At 37.3% G+C, this 22969-nt stretch overlaps 2 protein-coding genes across 2 annotated transcripts; both read right to left on the bottom strand.

Moving 5' to 3' along the window:
• Positions 1-3609: 3609 nt before the first annotated feature.
• Positions 3610-7639, bottom strand: LOC115222201. Its single transcript, XM_029792352.2, has 2 exons — positions 7283-7639; positions 3610-4057 (listed from the first exon to the last, which is right to left on the bottom strand). The coding sequence occupies exons 1-2, from the start codon at positions 7595-7597 to the stop codon at positions 3776-3778; spliced, it is 597 nt and encodes a 198-aa protein (XP_029648212.1). The 5' UTR covers positions 7598-7639; the 3' UTR covers positions 3610-3775.
• Positions 7640-16623: 8984 nt separating this feature from the next.
• Positions 16624-22912, bottom strand: LOC118767204. Its single transcript, XM_036511427.1, has 2 exons — positions 22679-22912; positions 16624-20960 (listed from the first exon to the last, which is right to left on the bottom strand). The coding sequence occupies exon 2, from the start codon at positions 20944-20946 to the stop codon at positions 16624-16626; it is 4323 nt and encodes a 1440-aa protein (XP_036367320.1). The 5' UTR covers positions 20947-20960; positions 22679-22912.
• Between the last annotated feature and the right edge of the window lie 57 nt (positions 22913-22969).

Genomic DNA, 22969 nt, shown 5'->3' with positions numbered 1-22969 from the left:
CAGTTGTTGGATGTATTTGTGCATGTGGACGCTATCAGGATGCCTCCTGTATTCCTTCCTACTGGTCACAGCTTCATAGTCTCCATTACAGCTGTCCATGTCACATCTCACAGCTTTTACAGTGTTCACAGATAATCATCATCATCATTTAGCATCCGCCTTCTATGCTAGCATGGGCTGGACGATTTGACAGGAGTCTGCACCAGACTGTCTGATTTGGCATGGTTCTTATGGCTGGATGCCCTGCCTAACACCAACCACTCCGAGAGCGTAGTGGGTGCTTTTACATGCCACCAGCACAAGGGCCAGTTTGGCGGTATGGGCAACGGCCATGCTCAAATGGTGTTTTTACATGCCACCTGCACAGGAGCCAGTCCAGTGGCACTGGCAATGACCTTACTCAAATTTTTTTTCAAGGGAACATAGTAAAAATCATCAAATTTAACCCAAACATCTTGTATAAACCATTGACTGATAAAAATCTGACTTCATTTAGTGTACATATTAAGGTAAGTCAGTAAAAGCAGTGTGTTGGTTTTAGGGCTAAAGGAGAAGACAGTTGACCAATGTGCCACATGTTAGGATTGGGCCCAAAATCACACGCTTGGAAAGAGAACTTCTTAAAACACATGGCAATTAACTCAATGACCTGATTCCCCCACCCACCTCCACCCGAAAGAAAAAAACAGTGCAGATCTTGTTTCTTTAAGAAGGCTGGTGCAGGCTCCTGTCAAACCGTCCAACCCATGCCAGCATGGAAGGCGGATGTTAAACGATAATGATGATGCTCTGTGAACATTATAAAAGCTGTAAGATGTGACATGGACAGCTGTAATGGAAACTATGAAGCTGTGACCAGCAGGAAGGGATGCAGCAGGCATCCTGATTGTGTCCACATGCATGAATATATCTAACAACTGATGGACAGGGCCTTAGACTCATTTCAGATGGCTATATGTAGTTATCAAAAAGAAGAGTAAACTCTGAAAAGTGGTTGGTATTAGGAAGGGTGTCCAACCATAGAAACCTTGCCAAAAAAGGGAAGGCATCTGGCAGTCAGTGAATTCTGACCCATGAATGAAAAAGTAGATGTTAAAATGATAATGATATTTGGATTAGGGTCCTTGTTTTGATTGTTATAGTCACAACATTTAGGTCAATATTACCTGTGGCCAGTCAAATCCCGTTGAACCATCCAACCCAGGCCTGCATGGAATATGGACACTAAATGATCACGATGATGATGATATTAGTTGCAAACTCTGAACACAAACCTGCACTTGATCTGCTTTTTAGTTGTTCTTAATTTGTTTCAGTCCATCTGTTTCTGGAAATTGCACTAAGCACCAAAGCACAGCCGAAATTTAATATATTCACAAATAGATTATCCTCTAAAACCACCATTTACATTCAAGCAGAATGTTCTAATTCAGTATTTCCCAACTTGTTTCCATATAAGATTTTGTTAAAATTTATCTGTAACAAATTGTTTATACTTCTTCATTACACAAAATATTCTAACAGCAAAGTGGCTGAGTTCCTTTCAAATGGGCCTCACTGAGGCGAGGTGGCTGAATTCCTTTTGAGTGTTGGGCCTCACAGAGGTGAGGTAGCTGAGTTCCTTTCAAACATTGGGCCTCATAGAGGCATTGACCAAGACCTTTGGCATTATGTCATGCTTGAGAAGACCCTTCAAGCTGAGCAAAATCAAAGTCATGGTAGATACTGGTGTCATGCATATGGCATGTAAAAGCACCCATTACACTCTCAGAGTGGTTGACGTTAGGAAGGGCATCCAGCCATAGAAAACCATGCCAAATCAGACAGGATCCTGGTGCAGCCATCCAACATGCCAGCGCAGTCAAACAGTCCACCCCATGCCAGCATGGACAACGGACGTTAAATGATGATGATGATGATGAGTTTCTAATATTATTTAATTATGAAAGTATAATGGTACTGCTTTAAACATTGAATGGGTATGAGACTCCACCCAAATAAAATAGCAATCAGAGAAGTCCGAAGGTGAGAAAATGGTTGAGAACCACGATTCTAAAATCATAAGATGTGGCTTTTTAAAACCAGACAATGTTTTGGAAAGCTACCCACATAGATTGCATATCCAATTTAGACCACCAAGAACTGCAGATATATATAAGGCAAATCAGTGAACAAGGAGAATAATACATCTATACATTTTGTATTATTACAGTCAATTATACTCTTTTACTTGTTTCAGTCACTTGACTGCGGCCTTGCTGGAGCACTGTTTTTAGTCGAATAAATCAATCCCAGGACTTATTCTTTGTAAGCCTAGTACTTATTCTATTGTTTTTTTTTACTGAACCACTAAGTTACGGGGACATAAACACAGCAATGTTGGTTGTCAAGCAATGGTGGTGGGGACAAACACAGACACACAAATATATATATGACAGGCTTCTTTCTGTTTCCATCTACCAAATCCACTCACAAGGATTTGATTGGCTGAAGGCTATAGTAGAAGACACTTGCCCAAGGTGCCATGCAGTGGGACTGAACCTGGAACCATGTGGTTGGAAAGCCATTCCTGTGCCTATATTCACACAGCCACTCTTGCACCTATATAGCTACTCCTACTTAAGTTAAATGTGTCTGACAGACGTTTCTGCTGCACTGATATCTTGCAATGTGGTTTCCATTTGCATCACGTATGTTCTTCTGTAGCTTTATTCACGGAGTTCACTTCAAATGACAGCAGTGTGCAACAACTTGAATAAAGCTACACATATATATATGTGAGGGCATGTGGCCTAGCGGTTAGTGTGTTTTGCACTCGAGATCCAGAGATAGTGACTTTGATTCGCAGACTGTGTAGTGTGTTTTGTTCTTGAGGAAAATATTTCATCTCTTGTGATGTCAAGACAAGGAGACACAAATATGTACACATGGTGGCATGTAAAAGCACCAACCACCCAAACGTGGTCGATACCAGCCCCCTCTGGCCCCTGTGCCAGTGGCATGTAAAAAGCACCCACTACACTCTGAGTATTTGGCATTAGGAAGGACATCCAGCTGTAGAAACACTGCCAGATCAGATTGGAGCCTGGTGCAGCCTCCTGGCTTCCCAGACCCCAAGCTGAACCGTCCAACCCATACCAGCATGTTAAACGATGATGATGATGATGATATATACAAAGGGCATCTTTCAAATCCACTCACAAGACTTTGGTCAACCCAGGGCTATAATAGAAGACACTTACCCAAGGTGTCATGCAATGAGACTAAATCCAAAATTAGGTTTCAACGTGAATCACTCAAACACAGAGTCATACCTATATTTTTTACGTCAAAGTTTGTATGGATTCTGTCAACCAAATTCATTCACTAAGCCTTGGTTGACCCAGGGTTATAGTAGAAGAAATTTGTTCAAATTGCTGCACAGTGGCACTTTGAACTGAAAACCATGAGGTTGCAAAAGACAAACTTCTTAACCTTACAGCTAAACTTGTGCCAACACACCAATGCAACACATCACACTGTAGGAGAACCAGTGGGACTACCCTTAAATTATCACACAAAGAAACAATTATTTAATAAATTTTCAATTTTAATAAATTTCTTTTACACTGTTTCCTTTTTTGATTTTTTTAAATATTTGTTAAAGACCTCTGAAGGAGGCAGTACCTCTAACAAATATAATAACCTTCCTTAAAATCACAGGACTCAGTTTCTTCAACTAGATAAAAAAAAAATCTAAAGGTCCATAGGTCTTTATAGCAGTTTCCCTTGAGAATTATTCAATGTAGCTAGTTTTGGGATTGAGTAGCACTTGCCGAGATTTGAACCCTTTGTCATAGTAATCAGCTGCTTCTTTTTCAGGGAAAGGTTTTGCCATACCCATTGTATATTGCGGTTGTATACTCCGTACGTAGAAGCCACTGGCTTTCGTCCAGTCATTAGGCTGATATTTGAGAAAGTAATAGGAAGCACATAGAGTACCGTAAATTCCAAGAATCCATGGAGAACTGCGACGAACAACTAGAGCTGGTTTTACACCGATAATTGGTTTCAATACCTAGAAAAGAGAAAGAAAAACAGTTTTGTAAGAAAAATGTTAAAACATCTATATACTATTATTACCTCTGCCTTAGCGAAGGTGGAGGTATTATTTTCACTTGTGTTTGTTTGTCCATGGACAAGATATCTCAAGAACCACTGGATGAATTCAGATGGAACTTTCAGGAATGTTTGGCCTCATGACTAGCTCATGACTGATTAGATTTTGGGATCGATCTGGTACTGGACAAGGATTCTGGATTATTTTTCCTGCTTTTTTATTTAATTTTTGAAAGTGGTCAGGTTCATTTTTAGTATTCTCGTTTGTGAGAGCAGTCAAATTTATTTAAGATATTCTCATTTTAAAAATCATCTCCAGCTAATTGTTGAGAGGACATTGGTGTTGCCTTGGTGGAGGTTTGCACTCTCTGAGTGCTCTTGTTTTTATTAGTATTATTAATAATGTGGAGCAGAGCAGGAGGGTGAGGGCTAAAAAGATATCAGATGCTGTTTTGCTGACAAACGCAGTGTGGGAGGCAGAGAAGTTGATGCAGTGGGTGGAGACTGTGTCAATGAGTGTGAGGCTGAAAATGAATGAGATTCAGATGAAGTATCTGATAGAGATCATTAAGAAGCCAGAGTAGATTATGAATGTAGGTGGGAAGCCACTAAAGTTAGTTAAGGACTTCCTGTATCTGGGAGCAAAGATTGGGAACACAGAGAGTGATATAGTTGAGAGGAAGCTCAAAGTCTGGGTGGCATGCCATAGTTTGAGATCTGTATGGAAGTCAGACCTTCGTAAAGACCTGAAGATCCATCCCTTTGTTGCTGTAGTGGAGTCTATGCTGTTGTACAGGTCTGAGACTTGGACACTGACCAAGAAACTCACTCAGATGGTGGATGAGTGCTACACAAGAATACTGAGGTGGGCTCTGAGGATGAAGAACTCAGAGCTGTACGAGAGCCTCTAACAATTAGCTCAAAAATGACACAGATCTATATATATATATATACATAGAGAGAGACACACACGGTGGGCTTCTTTCAGTTTTCATTTAGCAAATCCACTTACAATGTTTTGGCTGGCCCATGGCTATAGTGGAAAATACTTGCCCAAGGTGTTATGCAGTGGGACTGAACCAGGAACGATATGACTGTTTATTTTTAGAATAACATTTTAGGGTATGTGTGAGAAGCTGGATCTGACCACCTTGAACATAAATGGGTAGAGTATTTGGGCAAGATATGGTCAGTTTAAATGCTAATCGGTTAAACATTATTTGGCATCAAACTTTCCATTGCACCAACTGCAACCTGATCACAGATACAGTTCTATTGCAACTCCACTGCATCATCAACCAAGTTGCAGACAAAGACGAAAATCTTGAGATCAAATAATAAATGATTAACTGTCGTTAACATTTTAGGAATGGCTAATATGTCTATCTTCCACACTGGAGTTGCTATAATATTTGGCATTCATTTGAAAGTTTTCTACTTTGGTTTGTTAGCATTTGTTCACATTAGTACACAACACTGAAATGTATGAATGTATAAAGAGAGAGATGAAAGTAAGATAGAGGGACAGGAAAAATTATCCTGCTACAGAGATACAGAGGTTCCTCAGCTGGAAAGAGAGCAATGATGAAAGCCTCAAGGTACAAGGTGAATATAAGAGAGGGAATAAGGATAAAGGAAGAGAAAAGTTGGATGGGTAGGTATAAATGTATAAAGGGAGAGATGAAAGTCAGATAGAAGGACAGGAAAAATTATCTTGCTACAGAGATACATGGGTTCCTTAGCTGGAAAGAGAGACAGAGAGGGAATAGAGATAAAAGAAGAGAAAAGTTGGGTGGGTAGCTAAGTCCACGAGAGTGTGAGTAGAGTGTGATATGATTAGAGACAGGGATTAAGGTCACCATCAACACTTAACGTCCAACATTCTGGCATGAGCTGGAATGTTTGACAGGATCCAGCAATCTGCAGCATTGCATCAAGTTTCAGTGCCAGTTTTGGCATGGTTCTACAGCTAGATGCTCTTCCTAACACCAACCATTTTGCAGGGTTCACTGGGTGATTTTTTTTAATGCCACCAGTACTAGTGGGGTTGTCAAGTGTCTTACAAGACAAGAAAAGAAAAGAACAGGGAGAAAGAAAAAGTATTCCCAACTGAACTGATGGTGGGGTAGTATTTGAGAGGGTGAAGAGAGGGTTCTGTGCTGGATGCTGAAAGGCTAGAGCGTGATAGAAGGATAAGTTTAGGTGTCTTGCTATAGAAGAGGTACAAAGCTACCCTGCATCATATAAGTGGGCGGGGGAGGGGGAAGAAAATGGAGAAAGATTCCAACTGGGAATGGATACACATGTGTGTAGAATTATAATAATGTGGAGCAGTATGTTTCTTACACCAGTCAACATTAGCTAATATGTTACATGCTGTTTAACACTAGGTAGGACCTGATCGAGCAAACCTCTGATCTAAAGTGTTATTGCTCTGACCGTTTTGATTAAAAATATTGGGGGAGGGGTCAACCTTGAATTTCAGTGAAAATTCCTATTTTCTATTCCCAACAAAGTGAACACTGAAGTCGTTATATAGTGATTCTCCTTTTCTAAATACACAATAAAAAAGTCAAAATAACAAGAGTTGTCAGAAATAACAGTAAAATCACCTTCAAACGATTTAAAAACAAAGAACTACACCAATGTGATCTTCGGTGCGCTGTGCTATGAAAAAGACAGGATAGTCACACCTAGAATGTCTCTGATCACAGGTCCGCTCCATCGGAGCCAATCTGGGTTTAGAGGTCACAATCTGTCTAGTTGCATTTTATTAACCCATCAGCCACACGGCTATTTGGCATTTGAATAGCGTACAGGTACTAAATAAAACTGGTATCCTGAATACTTTACGGTCCGAAACAATAATACGGAGTTGGAATCATTAAATTAAAAAATATAATAACATAAACCAGTCGGTCTGCCTGAAATAACAGCTAACTCTACTTCAGATCGCATTCTACTATATTAAAGGAAAAACATGTAGGATAATGTAGTCTTAGAACGTCCTTGATCATAGGTTTGTTCAGGATTGACCTTGGGTTGAACAATAAATCATATCAAACGGTCGTACAACCACAACACAAACAATTAATGACACTTTGTTTTTATATTTGTTAATATCATCTTCCAAGAAGAAAATAAGGAAATAATAAAATGTAAAATAAGCAACTATTGTAGTTACCTTGTAGAGGGCTTCAAAGGGCATTGAACCAATCCTTTTAAATACATTCCTCGGGTGAACTTCAGGGACATAACGTGGTTCATTCGGGGACAGGTTCTGATCGAGTAACCATTGTTTTCTGAGTTGTCGATCTGCATCTGTCATGCCTTTACCATCGAGACGATGGCGCTCATGAGGCATTGGCTCAATAGAAAAAGGCGGATATTGACTGCCCTTGAACTCAGCCAACCTAGCCAGTCTCCTTTTCTTTTGCCATGGCTTTTCATCTGGGGCGACGAGGGCTTCCTGGCCCGTTTTACTCACGTTGGCCTCCATCTTGTCGAAATTTCAAGGTGACATCGATTACAGAGTTCTCTCCCTTGCTAACTCTTTTATTTCTCCTGCAATTAAATGTCCGAACTAATTGTCAATTACTGGTACAGTTCACATTGAAAGTTTTTTTTTTTCCTTTTTAACTATCAGTTTAAAATGTTATAAATATAGCAAACTATGAATATTATGTAGGTATGGTAAAATCCAAGGCGTATCCTGCTGAAGCACACCTGTTTATTCCAGTATTACTATCCAATTTGTAGTTATATTGATGTTGGGGTACATATGAGTTGAACATTCTAGAAATATTGTTTGTAGAGTAATTATATATCAAAAGAGGAAGTTGGAAACATTTTTTCGTATTATTTATTCACCATTACTCGTTTCATTTGCTAATAGAAAGTACAAAGTTGTATCCTATTAGAAATTCTTCAGACAGAATCCACTTGTAGGAAACTGTAGAAACTAGGAATTCATAGAAAAATATATAAAAGCTATTACCGACTTTCTTTTATTAATCATACTTCTGTTTAATAAAATTATTAGTAAATCGTTTTTGAATATGTTTAAACATTAGCAAGGAATTTCTTATGTCGTAAGTCTTAATTCTAAAATTTGTGGCAAACAGAGATTCCAGTGCCTAGCAGGGCAGTGTTTGAAAAGAATTGAGGAAGACTATGATTTAGATGCTATTTCTAGCAGATTTAGTGACCACACAGAGGTTCCTTATGGGTTTGTGGTTACTTTTTCTTTTTCTATTCTGAATTTTTGACCAGATAAAATAGGTGTGGCACTGTGGTAAGATGTTTGCTTCTCGTCCACATGGGTTTGGGTTCAGTCCCATTGCATGGCACATTGACCAAGTGTCAATGTCATAAGACTTGCTTAACCAATGCCTTGTGAGTGAAATTTGGTCAAACATATGTATGTGTGTATGTGGTATGTGTGTATGTATATATATATATATATATGTGTGTGTGTGTGTGTGTGTATATATATATACACACACACATATATATATATGCACATATATAATCCAAATTTTACAGTATTAAATATCCATCACAGCTGATCTTACCAATCAGTTTTGCATACAAAATACGAGTGAAATTCAGATAATATACTCACTCTACTGACAGATATACAAGTGCATCTTCTCCCTGACTAATAGTCTCTCAGATGACTCACACGGATATATATATATATATATATATATATATATATATGAAAAAACAAGTAAAAAATAGAAATGCTAAAATAATTTTATAGTGAACATTTCAGTACCGGTTTCGGTCATTTTGAGACCTTTTCAACTGTAACGATTAAATAATTAAATTTAGAAAAATTAGAAGAAAAGTTTTTTTAAAAGAATATTTCTATAGTAGTGTTCAGATTTAGTGGCTTTCTGCCTTTCTCTGACTCCCTTGTTTGCACTTGTGTGTTCGAGGTAGTTGTGAGTTCTTGGTAGGGTAGTAGAGGGAAGGCTGGTGAGGAAAGGGGGTGGGAGAATCTGGAGTGCCCTGATGGTCGTATTTTGAATGGTCAGTGGCGGCTGGCAGTCTCAGTTCAATTCAGGAGAATATTTATATTGACAGGCTTGTTTATAGAATTAGCGTAGGTGTTATACTAAAAAACATTAGTGACAAACTTAAGGGGTAGGGGGTGGAGAAGAAGAAGAAGAAGGAGAAGGAGAAGGAGAAGATGACGATGATGGTGATGGTGGTGATGATTATGACGACGATGATGATGATAACGATGATGATGAAGAAGAAGAAGAAGAAGAAGGAGGAGAAGGAGAAGATGGTGGTGATGATGGTGGCGATGATGATGATGCCGATGATGATAACGATGATGATGAAGAAGAGAGAAAGAAGAAGAAGAAGAAGAAAAAAACAGAGAGGGAGAATATGATGGGTGTAAATATAGCTATGAAGGGGCTGATTAGTAATGGATTCTATGGAGTGTAGTATTTGTGTGTGTATATATATTTTTTTCTTTTATTCTAAAGTTGAGGTATATTAATTGTTTGTCGTAGACCCGTTAAGAAGTGGCTTGTATTTTGTAATAAAGAGATTTTCTTTACTTATTCGTTGTCTCGAGGTTGTATCGTCCCTAAATTGGTAGAGGGGGAAAATTCTGAAGTTTGGTGTTTTTTTGTTGGCGCAAGTATCTATGTGTTGGCTAAAAGCTATTTTTCTGTTTTGGGGAATTTTTATCTGGGATCTGTGCAGGGCCATTCGTTTACGCAAACCATTTTTTGTTTGGCCTATGTACTGCTCTTGACACCCGGAGCAGGTTAGTGAGTATATTAGGTTCTCCGAAGCACATGTGAAGTTGCTTTTCACTGTAAAACGTTGTCCCTGTTTGAAGGAGAACTCAGAACCCTCGATTAGATAGTCGCATATCCCGCAATTGGGTCTTCCACATTTTTTTACTGTCGGCTTCTGTGTTGAAGAGTGAATTCGGGCTTGTGTAAGGAGACTTTTCATGGATCTAGGCTGTCTTTTGCTTTTTATGATCGTGTGTGTTTGGAGGATTGTGTTCATTCTGTGGTCTTTTTTTAGGAGGGGTATGTTGTGGAGGATGGTGTCGAAGGCTTCGTTATTGAGAGGGTTGTGTGTGGAGATGTATGGTAAGGCTTTTGGTTGTAAGTTTTTCTTTGATTTGGGATGTCTCAGTTCCTTGATGTTAAGTTGAAGGGCACGTTGAATGCATTTGTCAATAAGTGAAGGTGGATAGTTCCTGGTGATTAGGGTATCTTTTAGTTCTTGTAGTCGTGTGTCTCTGGTGTTTGCGTTAGAGACTATAGTGCATATCCTTTTTGCTAGATTGAAGGGGATATTCATCCTGGTGTGTCTGGGGTGGCATGAATTGAATGGAAGATATTGCTTAGAGTCTGTAGGCTTATAGTATATGTCTGTTTCTATTATATTATTAGCTTTCTTAATGAGGATATCGAGGAAGGGGAGTTGTTGTTGGCTATATTCCATCGTGAATTGGATGTTTACGTCCAGTCCGTTTAAAATTTTCTGGAATTCTATGAGTTTTTCTATATTTTTATGCCAAAGGATGAAACAGTCATCTAGATATCTCTTCCAGTTGTTTTCTATGTAGATGGAGAAAGGGCTGCCATATCTTTCTAGAACCTTACGATACAGACTGATCTCTAGGTATCCTATGACTAGGTTGGCAAAGGAGGGGGCCATTCGTGTACCATCGCAGTCCCCGATTTTTGTCGGTAGAAGTTGTCATTGAAGGCGAAGAAGTTATTTTCCAGGATGAATTTAACCCCTTCTATCACAATTCTTTTTTGATGCGGTGTGGTAGTTCGTTGGCGTGATTCTCTAGCCAGAATTGGATTGCCTCTAGTCCTAGGTTGTGGGGGATATTGGAGTAGAGGTTGACTACATCGAAGGATACCAGTATGGTGTTTTTGTTTATAGTATTCGGTAGGTGATTGAGCATATCTAAGTCGTCCCTTATATAGCTTTTGACATGTTTGAGGAGTGGTTTTAACAGGGTGTCTAAAAAGTTACTGAGGCGGTGGGTTTCGCATGCGGGACCTGCTATTATGGGTCTCAATTTGAGGTCATTAGGATTAGGGACTTTAATTATTTTGTCTGTAGCTATCTTGCATGCGTTGCTTATTTTTTCACTTTTGTGGATCTTAGGTATACCGTAGAATTGGCTAGTTTTACTTGTGAAATTGGTCATATAATCATATTCTTTGTCGGTTAGCCCTGCTTTGTATGGGTTTAATATGGATTTAGTTCCCTCATTATTTTTTGTTGACTGTAGTTTTGTGCCTTTTCATAGTATGTTGTGTCTTCCAGCATAGAAAGTACCAAAGTTATGTAAAATGTCGTATCCATTAAGACAACAGCACTCCCTTTATCGGCCTCTTTGATTGTTATTGTTTTATCTAGTTTTAATTTGTTCAACTCAGCCCATTCTTTTTTGCTGAAGTTTGGTTTGTGTTTTTGTTTGTGCATATGTTGATATGGGTAATTTGATATGTGGTCACAGAAATCATCAAGTGTTTTATTCTTACCTTTCGAGGGGGTGTAGTTACTCCTATTTCTGGCTAACGATTCGTCCTCGTTGTATTTATCGTATAGCTCCTCAGTAAGTCTTAATTTTCTGCAGAAACTTTTCTTCTAATTTTTCTAAATTTAATTATTTAATCGTTACAGTTGAAAAGGTCTCAAAATGACCGAAACCGGTACTGAAATGTTCACTATAAAATTATTTTAGCATTTTCTATTTTTTACTTGTTTTTTCATATATATCAACTCGTGTGTTCCTTTTCACCCTTATACATATATATATATATATATATACACACACACATATATATCCGTGTGAGTCGCCTGAGAGACTATAAGACGATGATATATATATATCATCATCATCGTTTAACATCCATTTTACATGCTGGCATGGGTTGGACGGTTTGACTGACAACTGGCAAGACAGGTACTCTTGAGTTTCAAGAGTACCAGGCTCCAATCTGATCTGGAAGTGTTTCTACAACTGGATGCCCTTCCTAATGCCAACCACTCCAAGAGTGTAGTGGGTACTTTTTACATGCCACCGGCATAGGAGCCAGTCAGGTGGCACTAGCATCAGCCATGTTCGGATGGTGCTTTTTACGTGCTACCAGCACAGGGGCCAGTCAAGGCAGGTGGGTACTGGCATTGGCCACATTCAAAAGTTGCTTTTTACATGCCACCGACATAGGAAGCCAGTCAGGAGGCACTGGCATTGACCCATATATGAATGGTGCTTGTTGCATGCCACCAGCACGGGAGCCCGTCAGGTGGCACTGGCATTGGCCACAACTACAATTTCCATTTTGATTTCGATTTGATTGAGATTCTGATTGTGATTTCGATTTTACTTGACTCATTATATATTTATATACATAGTCCATGGCCAACATATGGACCAGTTCTCTGTGGGTATTTTTGCCTGGATTTCTGCTTTTATCTACTGATTTTTCTTACTTTCTTTCCACTTGACACCCTATTCTGAAGAAGAACAATGTCCAAAACATCATTATTAACTCTGTTCATTCCTCTGACTGGCTGATGACTAGCATCACACTTGAAACTCATGAGTACCAACCAATTTGAACCAAACTGTTTTGATCCATATATGTAACTTCCAATAAATTGGTTGAATGCCCTTCTTTCATTTGTCCACTCACTTGTGTGTGTGTGCATATATATATATATATATATATATATATATATATGTGTGTGTGTGTGGTGTGTGTGTGTGTGTGTATATGTATATGTATGTATGTATATAAAGGTGTTGGGGTGCTAAAACGTTCCTGGTTTTGGATAAAAGAAAATACAAGAGGATCAGTTAATTATGATTTTTTAGCTGCATACTCCCCTCTCTCAGATTCACACACTTATTGCAGTGATCCTTCAGTTTTTCGAAGCCCTGTAATAGGACTCAGAAAGCTGGGCCTCCAACTAGGCTTTCTGTCATACCCTTAAAGCCAGGAATTTTTCAGCACCCTCCTTGTATACCTTTGTTAGTAACAATGGGCCTCTCCTGCGGAGTGAAAGGCAGGCTGTATAATGCTTATCTATGAACAGCTATACTACATGTTAATGAAACATGGGCTGTAAATGCAACGGACATGTGAAGGCTTGAAAGAAGCAAGGACAGCATGTTCTGCTGGATGTGCAATATCAGTGTGCATGTACAACAAAGTGTAAATGTGTTGAGAGTAAAACTGGGCATAAGAAGCATCAGATGTAGTGCACTGGTATGGTCGCATGATGCATATGGATGAAAACAGATGTATAAAGAAGTGCAGATTGCTAAATGTGAAGGGGACCTGTGAAAGAGGAAACTCCACAAAGATATGGGATGAAGTAGTGAAAAATGACCATCAGATGTTGAGCCTCGGAGGAGATGGCAAAGGACTGAGATGATTAGTGAATTCTTGTGCTTGTGAATAACCATCCATCTAAGTAAAAATGAGGTTCCAAAGGCATTCTCTCCCTAACATCCTTCTCTCCACCCATGTTCACCATTCACTGCATTCCCCTCCCTTTCTCTCTACCTCTCATTCCCTTGTCACACTTCAGTGAACCTACCTGCATACACTCTGTCCTTGGCGAATCTTCCCCACTACATATCTTCCTAATGTCTCCTCCCTCCTCCTGTGGTAACTCACTACATTTCCCTCCCCTCCATGCTAAAAATTACAGCCAAATCTCCTAAAAATCATATCCGACTACCTTAACAATTTGTCACCATATTTCTGCTGAAAAATGTTGCTTTTCTTACGAGAAACAAAATGCTGCTGTTTAGAACATGATTGGGAATTTTCATGGAAGGTTCTTAATTTAAGTCACCTTTAATCAGGAAGTTTCTATTATGGAACCGGTGTGGGGGTGGGAGTGGCAGGGTCTAGAGTAGATTAGTATGAAAAGGGTTAAAAAATGGATGAGATAATGTTCTTTTAGACATGTACCATGCCCTTTCCATTAACAAAAGGGATACTCACTTTTTTACTCTTTTTACTTTTTTCAGTCATTTGACTGTGGTCATGCTGGAGCACCACCTTTGGTTGAGCAAATTGACCCCAGGACTTATTATTTGTAAGCCTAGTACTTGTTCTATTAGTTTCTTTTGCCGAACTGCTAAGTTACAGGGACATAAACACACCAGCATCAGTTGTCAAGTGATGTTGGGGAGACAAACACTCACACACAAACATATTCATATATACGATGGGCTTCTTTCACTTTCCGTCTTCCAAATCCACTCACAAGGCTTTGGTCGGCCCGAAGCTATAGTAGAAGACACTTGCCCAAGTTGCCACGCAGTGGGACTGAACCCGGAACCATGTGGTTGGTAAGCAAGCTACTTACCAGAGCTACTCCTACACCTAATATAAATGTAGAAAGATGTTAACAATTCAAATTCCTTTGGTCATAGATCTGCTTGATCAGCATTGACTGGGGAAAATCAACAACTATTTAAAAAACATAAATGAACTATACATGGGGTGCATGCAGAACACTGAGCATCCAAACCATAACATATCTATCACTATTTACATTTGATGGATATTTGTCCTCATCTTGCTTGTTGTTAACACGTTTCGGCTGATATACCCTCCAGCCTTCATCAGGTGTCTTGGGGAAATTTTGAACCTGAGTTCTCATTCCTAAGGTATGTTTCAATGCTGCTGCTGTTGTTGTTATTGTTATTATTATTATTATCCAGGTCACTGCCTGGAATCAAATTCAGAATCTTGGGGTTAGTAGCCTGCATTCTTAACCACTACACCACATGCCCATGGGCAATTATGGAGTGAATTTTTAGGGCTTATAAATCTAAACAACAACAACAACATCGAAAAATACCTTAGGAATGAGAACCCAAGTTCAAAGTTTCCCCGAGACACCTGATGAAGGCTGGAGGGTATATCAGCTGAAACATTATGTTAACAGCAAACAAGATGAGGACAAATATCCGTCAAATGTAAATAATGTACATAATTCCTATCTCTTAAATATAGAACTGTAATATGTATCACTGTTTTACATGTGGCCCATTAATTACCTTGTGCATGTAAGCAAAAGCAGGGTATTGTAATCATTGTTTGTCTGTCTGTCTGTGTGTTTGCAAGATTACTAGAAAATGGCTGAATGGATTTTCACCAAAATTAGCAGAAATACTCATTGGGAAAGTGGCTCGAAATGATGAACATTTGCTTTGATTCACATCATCATCATCGTTTAATGTTCATTTTTCATGCTGGCATGGGTTGGACAGTTTGACTGAGGTCTGGAGAGCCAGTGGCTGCACCAGGCTCCAATCTGATCTGACAAAGTTTCTACAGCTGGATACCTTTCCTAATGCCAACCACTCTGAGAATGTAGTAGGTGCTTTTTACGTGCCACCAGCATAGGAGCCAGTCAGGCAAACCTGGCATTGATCACATTCGGAAAGTGCTTTTTACATGATTATCTTTATAAAAAAAAAATCAAGCTTACAAATTTCTTGATAAGCAACTGGTCATATTATTTTGTTTACTTTCTTTTACATATGAATCAACCCTCGTCTGTGTGTGTATAACTCATGATGTACCTATGCACGTAGACACATGGGTACATACATACATAGATATGCAACTGTATGTGTAAACAGCGATGGATTCAAGGGTTTCGTTTATTTACAAATTGATTTCTTAATTTCACCAGAGTATAAATACCTATAATGGTGATACTTAAAAAAAAAATAAAATCAGTTCAATCAAAAAGCATGGGTAAGCAATGCATTGTAAGCCATACTATAATTTGCAAAAAATCTATCTGCACACAGGATATGAATTGCCCCTCTGATGCCTTTTTTTTTTTTCATTATTATGTTATGCAGACATCTGCAAATAATTTGTTTAGGGATTTCTATATGGAAAACAGACGCTAAATGATGATGATGAAGAGCTAGAGCATCTCTTAAATCTGATCCATGGGTCAGGGACACAAGAATGGAACGCCAAGATCTTTCAGAGCTTCTTCACAGCAATGAATTCTTTTCTACTCTAAGCACAAAGCCTGAAATTTCTGGGGAGGGTGCTAGTCGATTAGATTGATTCCAGTATGCAACTGGTACTTAATTTATCGACTACGAAAGGATGAAAAGCAAAGTCGACCTTGGCGGAATTTGAACTCAGAATGTAAAAACAGATGAAATACTTCTAAGCATTTCACTCGTCGGACTAACATTTCTGCCAGCTCGCCGTCTTCCTTACAGCAATGAAAAAGAGTGAGCTATGAGTACACATTGTCTAAAGGTAGGAGGTGTTCTCTGATGATGAAAACAACAGCGATCGGATATTCTCGTTTGAATCTGCCAGAAATGTATTATGAATTTAAACATAAATTGGTTTTATAAGCAAACTACATTGTGAGCAATTAATGATATTTTGCATTAGCAAAGAAACAATTAATTCTTTACAAATTTTATTTACAGGAAAATTTTAATGGACAATGTCATAAACTATTGTCAGAACTTGATGCTAAATCAGAACAAGTGGAAACTTTATAAACTGTGTCTTTATGTTGTGAATCAGTGATTTTTGTAGGTGAGGAAATTTGATTCCAAGAATATGAATATTTATTTTTATGTTTGAAGAATGGTTCTTGTGTCTGACTGATTATGTCAGGTGACTTCATGTGGTGTTGTGTGTTCTGTGTTTCGAAGAATATATCAGGAGATGATATGTAGTGCTTTGTACTTTCAGGTGTGCAACAAAGAGGATCAATTGAGTGTAATAAATATTTTGGTTTGCTTTTCTGTGTTGGAGAAAAAATATCAGGCGAGAGCAATAGGTTACAAGAGTTAGTCTCTGTTTCATTGTATATGTCTGGTGAATGTATAGAATTATCTACATCAGGCTGTGTTTCAGCAAGTATGTTGGGAGAGTCACTCTGAACAGAAGTGTTTGAGGTGAATATATCAGGTGACTGTGGAAGAGTCTGGATATTTTGACAGAAATTTTCAGAAAGATGTGAATGGACATTTGAATTGTCTGGTTGTGTACAGAATAAATCAGGTGAGGCATAAATATCCAATGTTTTATTATATAAGACAGGTGTTCTTTGATGTAAATAAGTTTTATTCCATATTTTACAATTGACCTTAGTTGAATTTTGATTTAATACACCATGGATTTCTGCATCTAAAAGCTCATGTGTTACATTACAAAGAGTTTCTTTAAATACTTCAGTAGACGGAGTTGGCAGTTGATTTACATCAGGTTTTGACTTAAAACAGGAATGAAATGGATTGTCTATGGAAATGGTATTTGTGTTTTGTAAAGTAAACAAATGTTTCGTTTTATTTTGTGTTGCAGAAAGAATTTCAGGTGAAAATAAATCTTGTGATTCTGGAAAGGATTTACAAAACTGTTCTGATTCATGAGATTGTTCCATAATTTGAAAAATATTTCTCATTGTTTTAGGAATGATTAAAGAATTACATCTAGAGATTTCTTTTGATTCTATATAATTTGTAGTTCTTGGTGAGTTGAACTCATTTTGAGACAATATTCTTGGAGAAAACAAAGTTTCTAATATTTCTTCAGATGAATCTTTTCTATTGAGGGGTCCCATGGGTGAAGATGGCACACTGATTGTCTTTGGAATAGTATTGGAAGGAGACAATTTTTTCATTTGGCATCTTGCTTGGAATTGATTAGAATTATTGATTTTCTTGAAAATTTGTCTTTTTAGAAGGCATTTGGTTAGAGGATATTTAGATTTTTTAGACTTTCTTTGATTAAAAGTATTGTTAATACCATCTCTTCTATTTAAACAAATATTTCTTACTGAAACTGGGGTACTACTGGGTGTTTGTGGAATAAATTGGTTTGAAGATTTCCAAGAACAGCTAAATAGGTCTTCTGAAGCATTGACAGGTAATACATCTGGATTAGGAGAGGATAAAAACAATTCAGTCGAAGGATCATATAAATCCTGTGACGTATTGCCCTCTTCTTTGGGACTCTCTTGGCAATCTTGCTGAAGACTTCCAGATGGTAATAATACATAAGATTCAGAGTTGTGACTTTCAACAGAATAAATTGAAGGTGAATTTGGACGAGACTGCTTTTGGTTCTCTGAAGAGCATTTAATTGGAGTTACTGGAAATAAGCGTTCAATATTTTCTTCAGTTGAAGAATCATTATGTGGCAGATTTCTATATGATGTTTGATAAATATGGAAATGTGGAACTGGTGTAGAAGTGAGACTATGGCATTTTCTAAGATTAACATTGGTTGAGAAAGAATGAAAGCCATCTGCAAATGGTAAGTCTGAAAGCTGACTTTTCCTGATTGTAGAAGAGGTTTGAGATCTCTTAGTTGGAACAGAATGATGGTTTTTATTGCGTGGTCGGAGAATCTTATTAACAAATTGTTTGCTTTCAGATAAGCTTGCATTACCTAATTTTTTAGGAAAACATAAAGCTTCTTTTCTTCCATTGTATGAAATATTTTCTTTATTTTCTGAAAAATCATTGCACAGACATCTTGGAAGATATGAACGACATTGATTACATTTTTTCCTTTTCTTAGATTCATTTAGGAAAGATGGTTCACTTTCAAGGTTGGAATCTTGATTTGGAAATTGTTTAGACAAACACCTTATAGGATGTATTGTTTCTTGAAAGGGAGAAAGCTGTTTGAAAGAAGCAGATGTAGACATGTTGCCATTTATAGATTCATTCTCAGAGAACATTCTGTTAATGTGAAAGGAACTAATGACTGAAACATCAATGCAAGAATCACAAGGAATATTTGACATGTCAGCAATTTTTGAAAAGTCTCCAGGAAAGATATTGCAAATACTATTTGAAGGACTGGATTTGGGTGATGACTTTTTAATAACATCGACAGCAGACATGCATCTCTCAACAGACTGGAACTTTGGTAAGTATTCATTTGTAGAAGAGACTTTTATAGGATATTTACTATATATATCAGAAATGTTTTCATTGTTGACAGTAGTTTTAGTTACAATTTTAGCTGGACTGGACGATAAATATAAATCTGCACTTTTAAGTAAATATTTGTCATCAGTCACCGTAATAGGTTGTCTAGTAACAATTTTATTTCTCATGTCACAAAGCTGATTTGCTTCACTCCAGCTATTTAGTTTATAATTAGGCATCATTAATTTAGAATGATAAGTCAAATTGCCGGTAAATAAATTACTTCTGTTTGATTTGTCCATGTTTTTGTACCTTGGGTTATTAGATACTCTGCAATTACTTTCCCAGATACATTTTAAAAAATGATATGGAACTGACAAGTTGAGAAGGAAATAGGTCACAGTTGATGAATGGAAGCTTAAAAGAGACAGAATATTTATCTCCTTTGTTTTCCAGTCTCCCGTTTCTCTTGAAGATTTACAAATATCTTCACATCTTATCTTGTTTACAGCAGCCATTGTAAACATCTTTAGATTTGATTTACTGCAAGAAGTTTCTTTCAGAGTTGTTTTAAAATTGTAACTGTTTAGAAAACACATCTGTTTTTCACTAGATTTTGTTGTTTGCATTTGACTTAGCTCAGCATTTTCTTGGAATTCAGAAAAGTGTTCATGTGGTGAATCACTGAAGCTGTTTAAGAAAGCTTCTAAGTCTTCTGATTCAGGAGCATAAGAGACATTATTATAATTATTTACATTCAAAGAACATTCCATAGAATATTCTTTCTGTGGAATACGTACTGCCAGTGAATATTTATGTCCCATATCTGAAGAGTTGTTATTCTCAAAAAACATATCTTCACAATCAGATGCATAAGAAAGAATTTCTGCATTTCGATTATCAGCAAGAGAAACTTCTGGAAGATGCTTTACATTAGCATGACTTCCAGATGGAACTTTCTTATAAGAATGAAGCAAATGATCTGAAATATTTCCTGCTGACAAATCAGGAAAACAGTTTGTAATGAAAGATTTGTAAGTTTGGGTTGACTGTGACTTCGTTGCATGAAATGAAGGGCTTCTTTGTGGACAAGAGTTAATGAAATTAGGGGTTTCACTTTCCCCAGAACTTGATATTAACACACCTGAGAGATTTCTGCTAGTTTGAATCCCAGATGGATTCATTTCATATGATAAAACAATTAACTCTTGAGAAATTAATGGCAAAGTGGACCTACTATTGGTCTGTTCAATAAATAATGGTGATTCTGTTAAAGTTAATGCTATTGGCGTTTGAAGAACTTGTTCAATGAGTGCAGGACAAGTGTTTTGAGTTTTAAAATTGTTATTTTTAGTTAAAAGTATTTTAATTGTGCATGCCATACCAATATTGCAGTTAATCATCTGAGAGGCAATTAGATCGGTCGGAAGTGTCTGGCACTGTTTTCTGCAACTGCATTTCAAGACTGATAATAATGACATGTTGAAATCAGATTTTTCAAGAGGATGTAAAGTTTTAAAACCAAACAAAAAACTCTTCCCAGTAAAAAAGCCATTCAACAAATTCATTATATAATTTGAATCATATGAATGCAATAGAGAATGAATTTCTTCAGCAGAGTCTCCAAAGTAAGGTTCTAGGCTTTTGCCAAAAACTGTGGCACCACAAAGAGCAGATCCATCAGCAATTTCTAGACAGAGTCGATACCGTTGAGGAATATTACATGTATTGTAATTAATTTTACATCGAAAACAGCGCCAAATTTTTGAATGACAATTGATTCGTAATTTACTGTAGCATTCAATGCAATAGGGGTAGGTAACATTCGGATCTCGAACTCTAACCACTGTGGCTACGGTCAATGCATGGAATCTGGACGGCATTGGTTATTTTAAATCTGGAGAATAGTGAAAAAAAAATTCTTGAAATAGAAAGAAACAGCAAATGAATTTAACAAAGATTTAAACCTTTTGTTACCAAATTGTCTGAAACTGCCCCTATTTCTATGATACAAACTTCCTGCTTTGAAGATATTTAAATTTAAAAAACCTTTCCAATTAACATTTCATGTTAATTTATGATCCAAACAGCAGCATAATACTGACAGAACTATTTTGTTAAATTATTCTTATTTTTTAAAATTAATTGAAACAAAGACTATATTTCAACTAAAATATGGTAACAAAAGAGTTAATCAAAGTATCATAATAGATACAACAGGTAAAGCGAAACAATTATTTTAATAATTAATCTATTTTAACAATACAAAACTTTGCAATCAATGATCAGTTTTAAGGTTAATAATTATCATCATCATCATCGTTTAACGTCTGTTTTCCGCGCTAGCACGGGCTGGACGGTTCGACCGGGGTCTGGGAAGCCAGGAGGCTGCACCAGGCTCCAGTCTGATCTGGCAGTGTTTCTACAGCTGGATGCCCTTCCTAACGCCAACCACTCCGTGAGTGTAGTGGGTGCTTTTTACATGCCACTGGCACAAGTGCCAGGGGAGTCTGGTAGCGGCCACAATCAGATGGTGCTTAATAAATCCAAGTTTAAATACTAGATTAAAGCTAAGTCCTTACAACAGTAATAAAAGAAGTTTAGAAGATTTAATCTATTTGCCTAATTTAACATATTAGGTTTCTTTATAGGACCCGCTTTGTCAGGTCTCTGGTTTGAGAATAATTTCCTCCTATCAGTCTCACAGATTTGGAAAACATCTATCGATGGGGGATAAGCCAACTTTAACCCATGTAAAAGAAACCTGGCAAAACATATCAGAGATACATGCAACAGTATACAACAATTAGAGGGTCTTCATTGTTGCTTGACCAGCAAAAACTAGTAGCTAAATTTCTCTCAAACTGTACCATACTTCCATAAAAAAAAAAGGGGGACACGGAAAATATAGTCCTAGATGCACTCTGTTAAAGTGACCAATGCGTTCTTTTCGAAGGCTGTTGGATGTGATTTAAAGAAACTTCAGCTGGTATTAGTGGCAAGTTTAGAGACCAGGTACGTGTTTCTAGCATGTCAGGTTTTCTGTTTAGATACTTTTTGCGTCTGCTATTTTATAATTCTACGCATGCGTGAAACATTAGTAGAGAAAAAAATTTAATTTCACTTCTTGTCGTAGGGCGGATGGGAGGGGGTGTTTATTTTTTTGAAAAATTGAAATTTTACAAATTTTTGTTTTCAGAATCATAATCTTCGTATTTCTACGTATTTTGCCAAAAAAAGTTTTTTAAAAAGTGAAAATTTAAGAAATTGATGGGGGAGAGGGGAGTAGAGAATTAAAATTTTGAAATGCTGTTTAAATTTTTTTTTGTAGATTCGGAATCTCTGCCCTCGATATAGTGTGCTCCTGTAAAAAAAAAAAAAATCCCAAAGGAGGTTGCAGTCCATGATCTTTACCTCCGCCCATTTAGTTGAGTCAATAAGAAACGTTTCATTTTAAAAAGTAAATCAGTTGAGATGAATACTTAATTAATTAGCTGTATTTCTTGAAGCTTAATTAAAAACAAAAACCCCAGAACAATTTAAATACCAACTTATCCATTTCCCCTTTTTATTACTCATTGCTATTACAGGAGATTAAAAAATAAATCGACTTACATAATTCATGACAAATCAAATTGTTTGGCGCAAAATTCAAATAATTTTATTTCTCTGATGGAAATTCCAAGCATTATTGAGAAATAGCAGCCAAATCTTCCTCAACTGTCATAAAAGAAGGACAGATGCACCGGATTATGTGATCTTACAAACACTGTCTTGAGAAAGTGGGGAGGAGAGCAATGGTCACGGCCGGAGAGTCTTTAATAAGAGGTATGACAAACTCCAGTCACAGCTGGGTCAAAATAATAATAATCAATAAAGGGAATTAACTCTGGTAAACTTCCGGAA

The sequence above is a fragment of the Octopus sinensis genome, linkage group LG19 (genome assembly GCF_006345805.1).
Source record: "Octopus sinensis linkage group LG19, ASM634580v1, whole genome shotgun sequence".
NCBI classification, from domain to species: domain Eukaryota; kingdom Metazoa; phylum Mollusca; class Cephalopoda; order Octopoda; family Octopodidae; genus Octopus; species Octopus sinensis.
This window is presented reverse-complemented; position numbering and strand designations above follow the sequence as displayed.

What these genes read in the sequence shown, in the direction of transcription:
- LOC118767204 (XM_036511427.1), bottom strand. Translation starts at nt 20,946, where the DNA reads ATGCCGTCCAGATTCCATGCATTGACCGTAGCCACAGTGGTTAGAGTT.
- LOC115222201 (XM_029792352.2), bottom strand. Translation starts at nt 7,597, where the DNA reads ATGGAGGCCAACGTGAGTAAAACGGGCCAGGAAGCCCTCGTCGCCCCA. An exon ending in CCTTTGAAGCCCTCTACAAG is followed by an intron (nt 4,058 to 7,282) that starts GTAACTACAATA and finishes TCTCTTTTCTAG; the next exon opens with GTATTGAAACCAATTATCGG.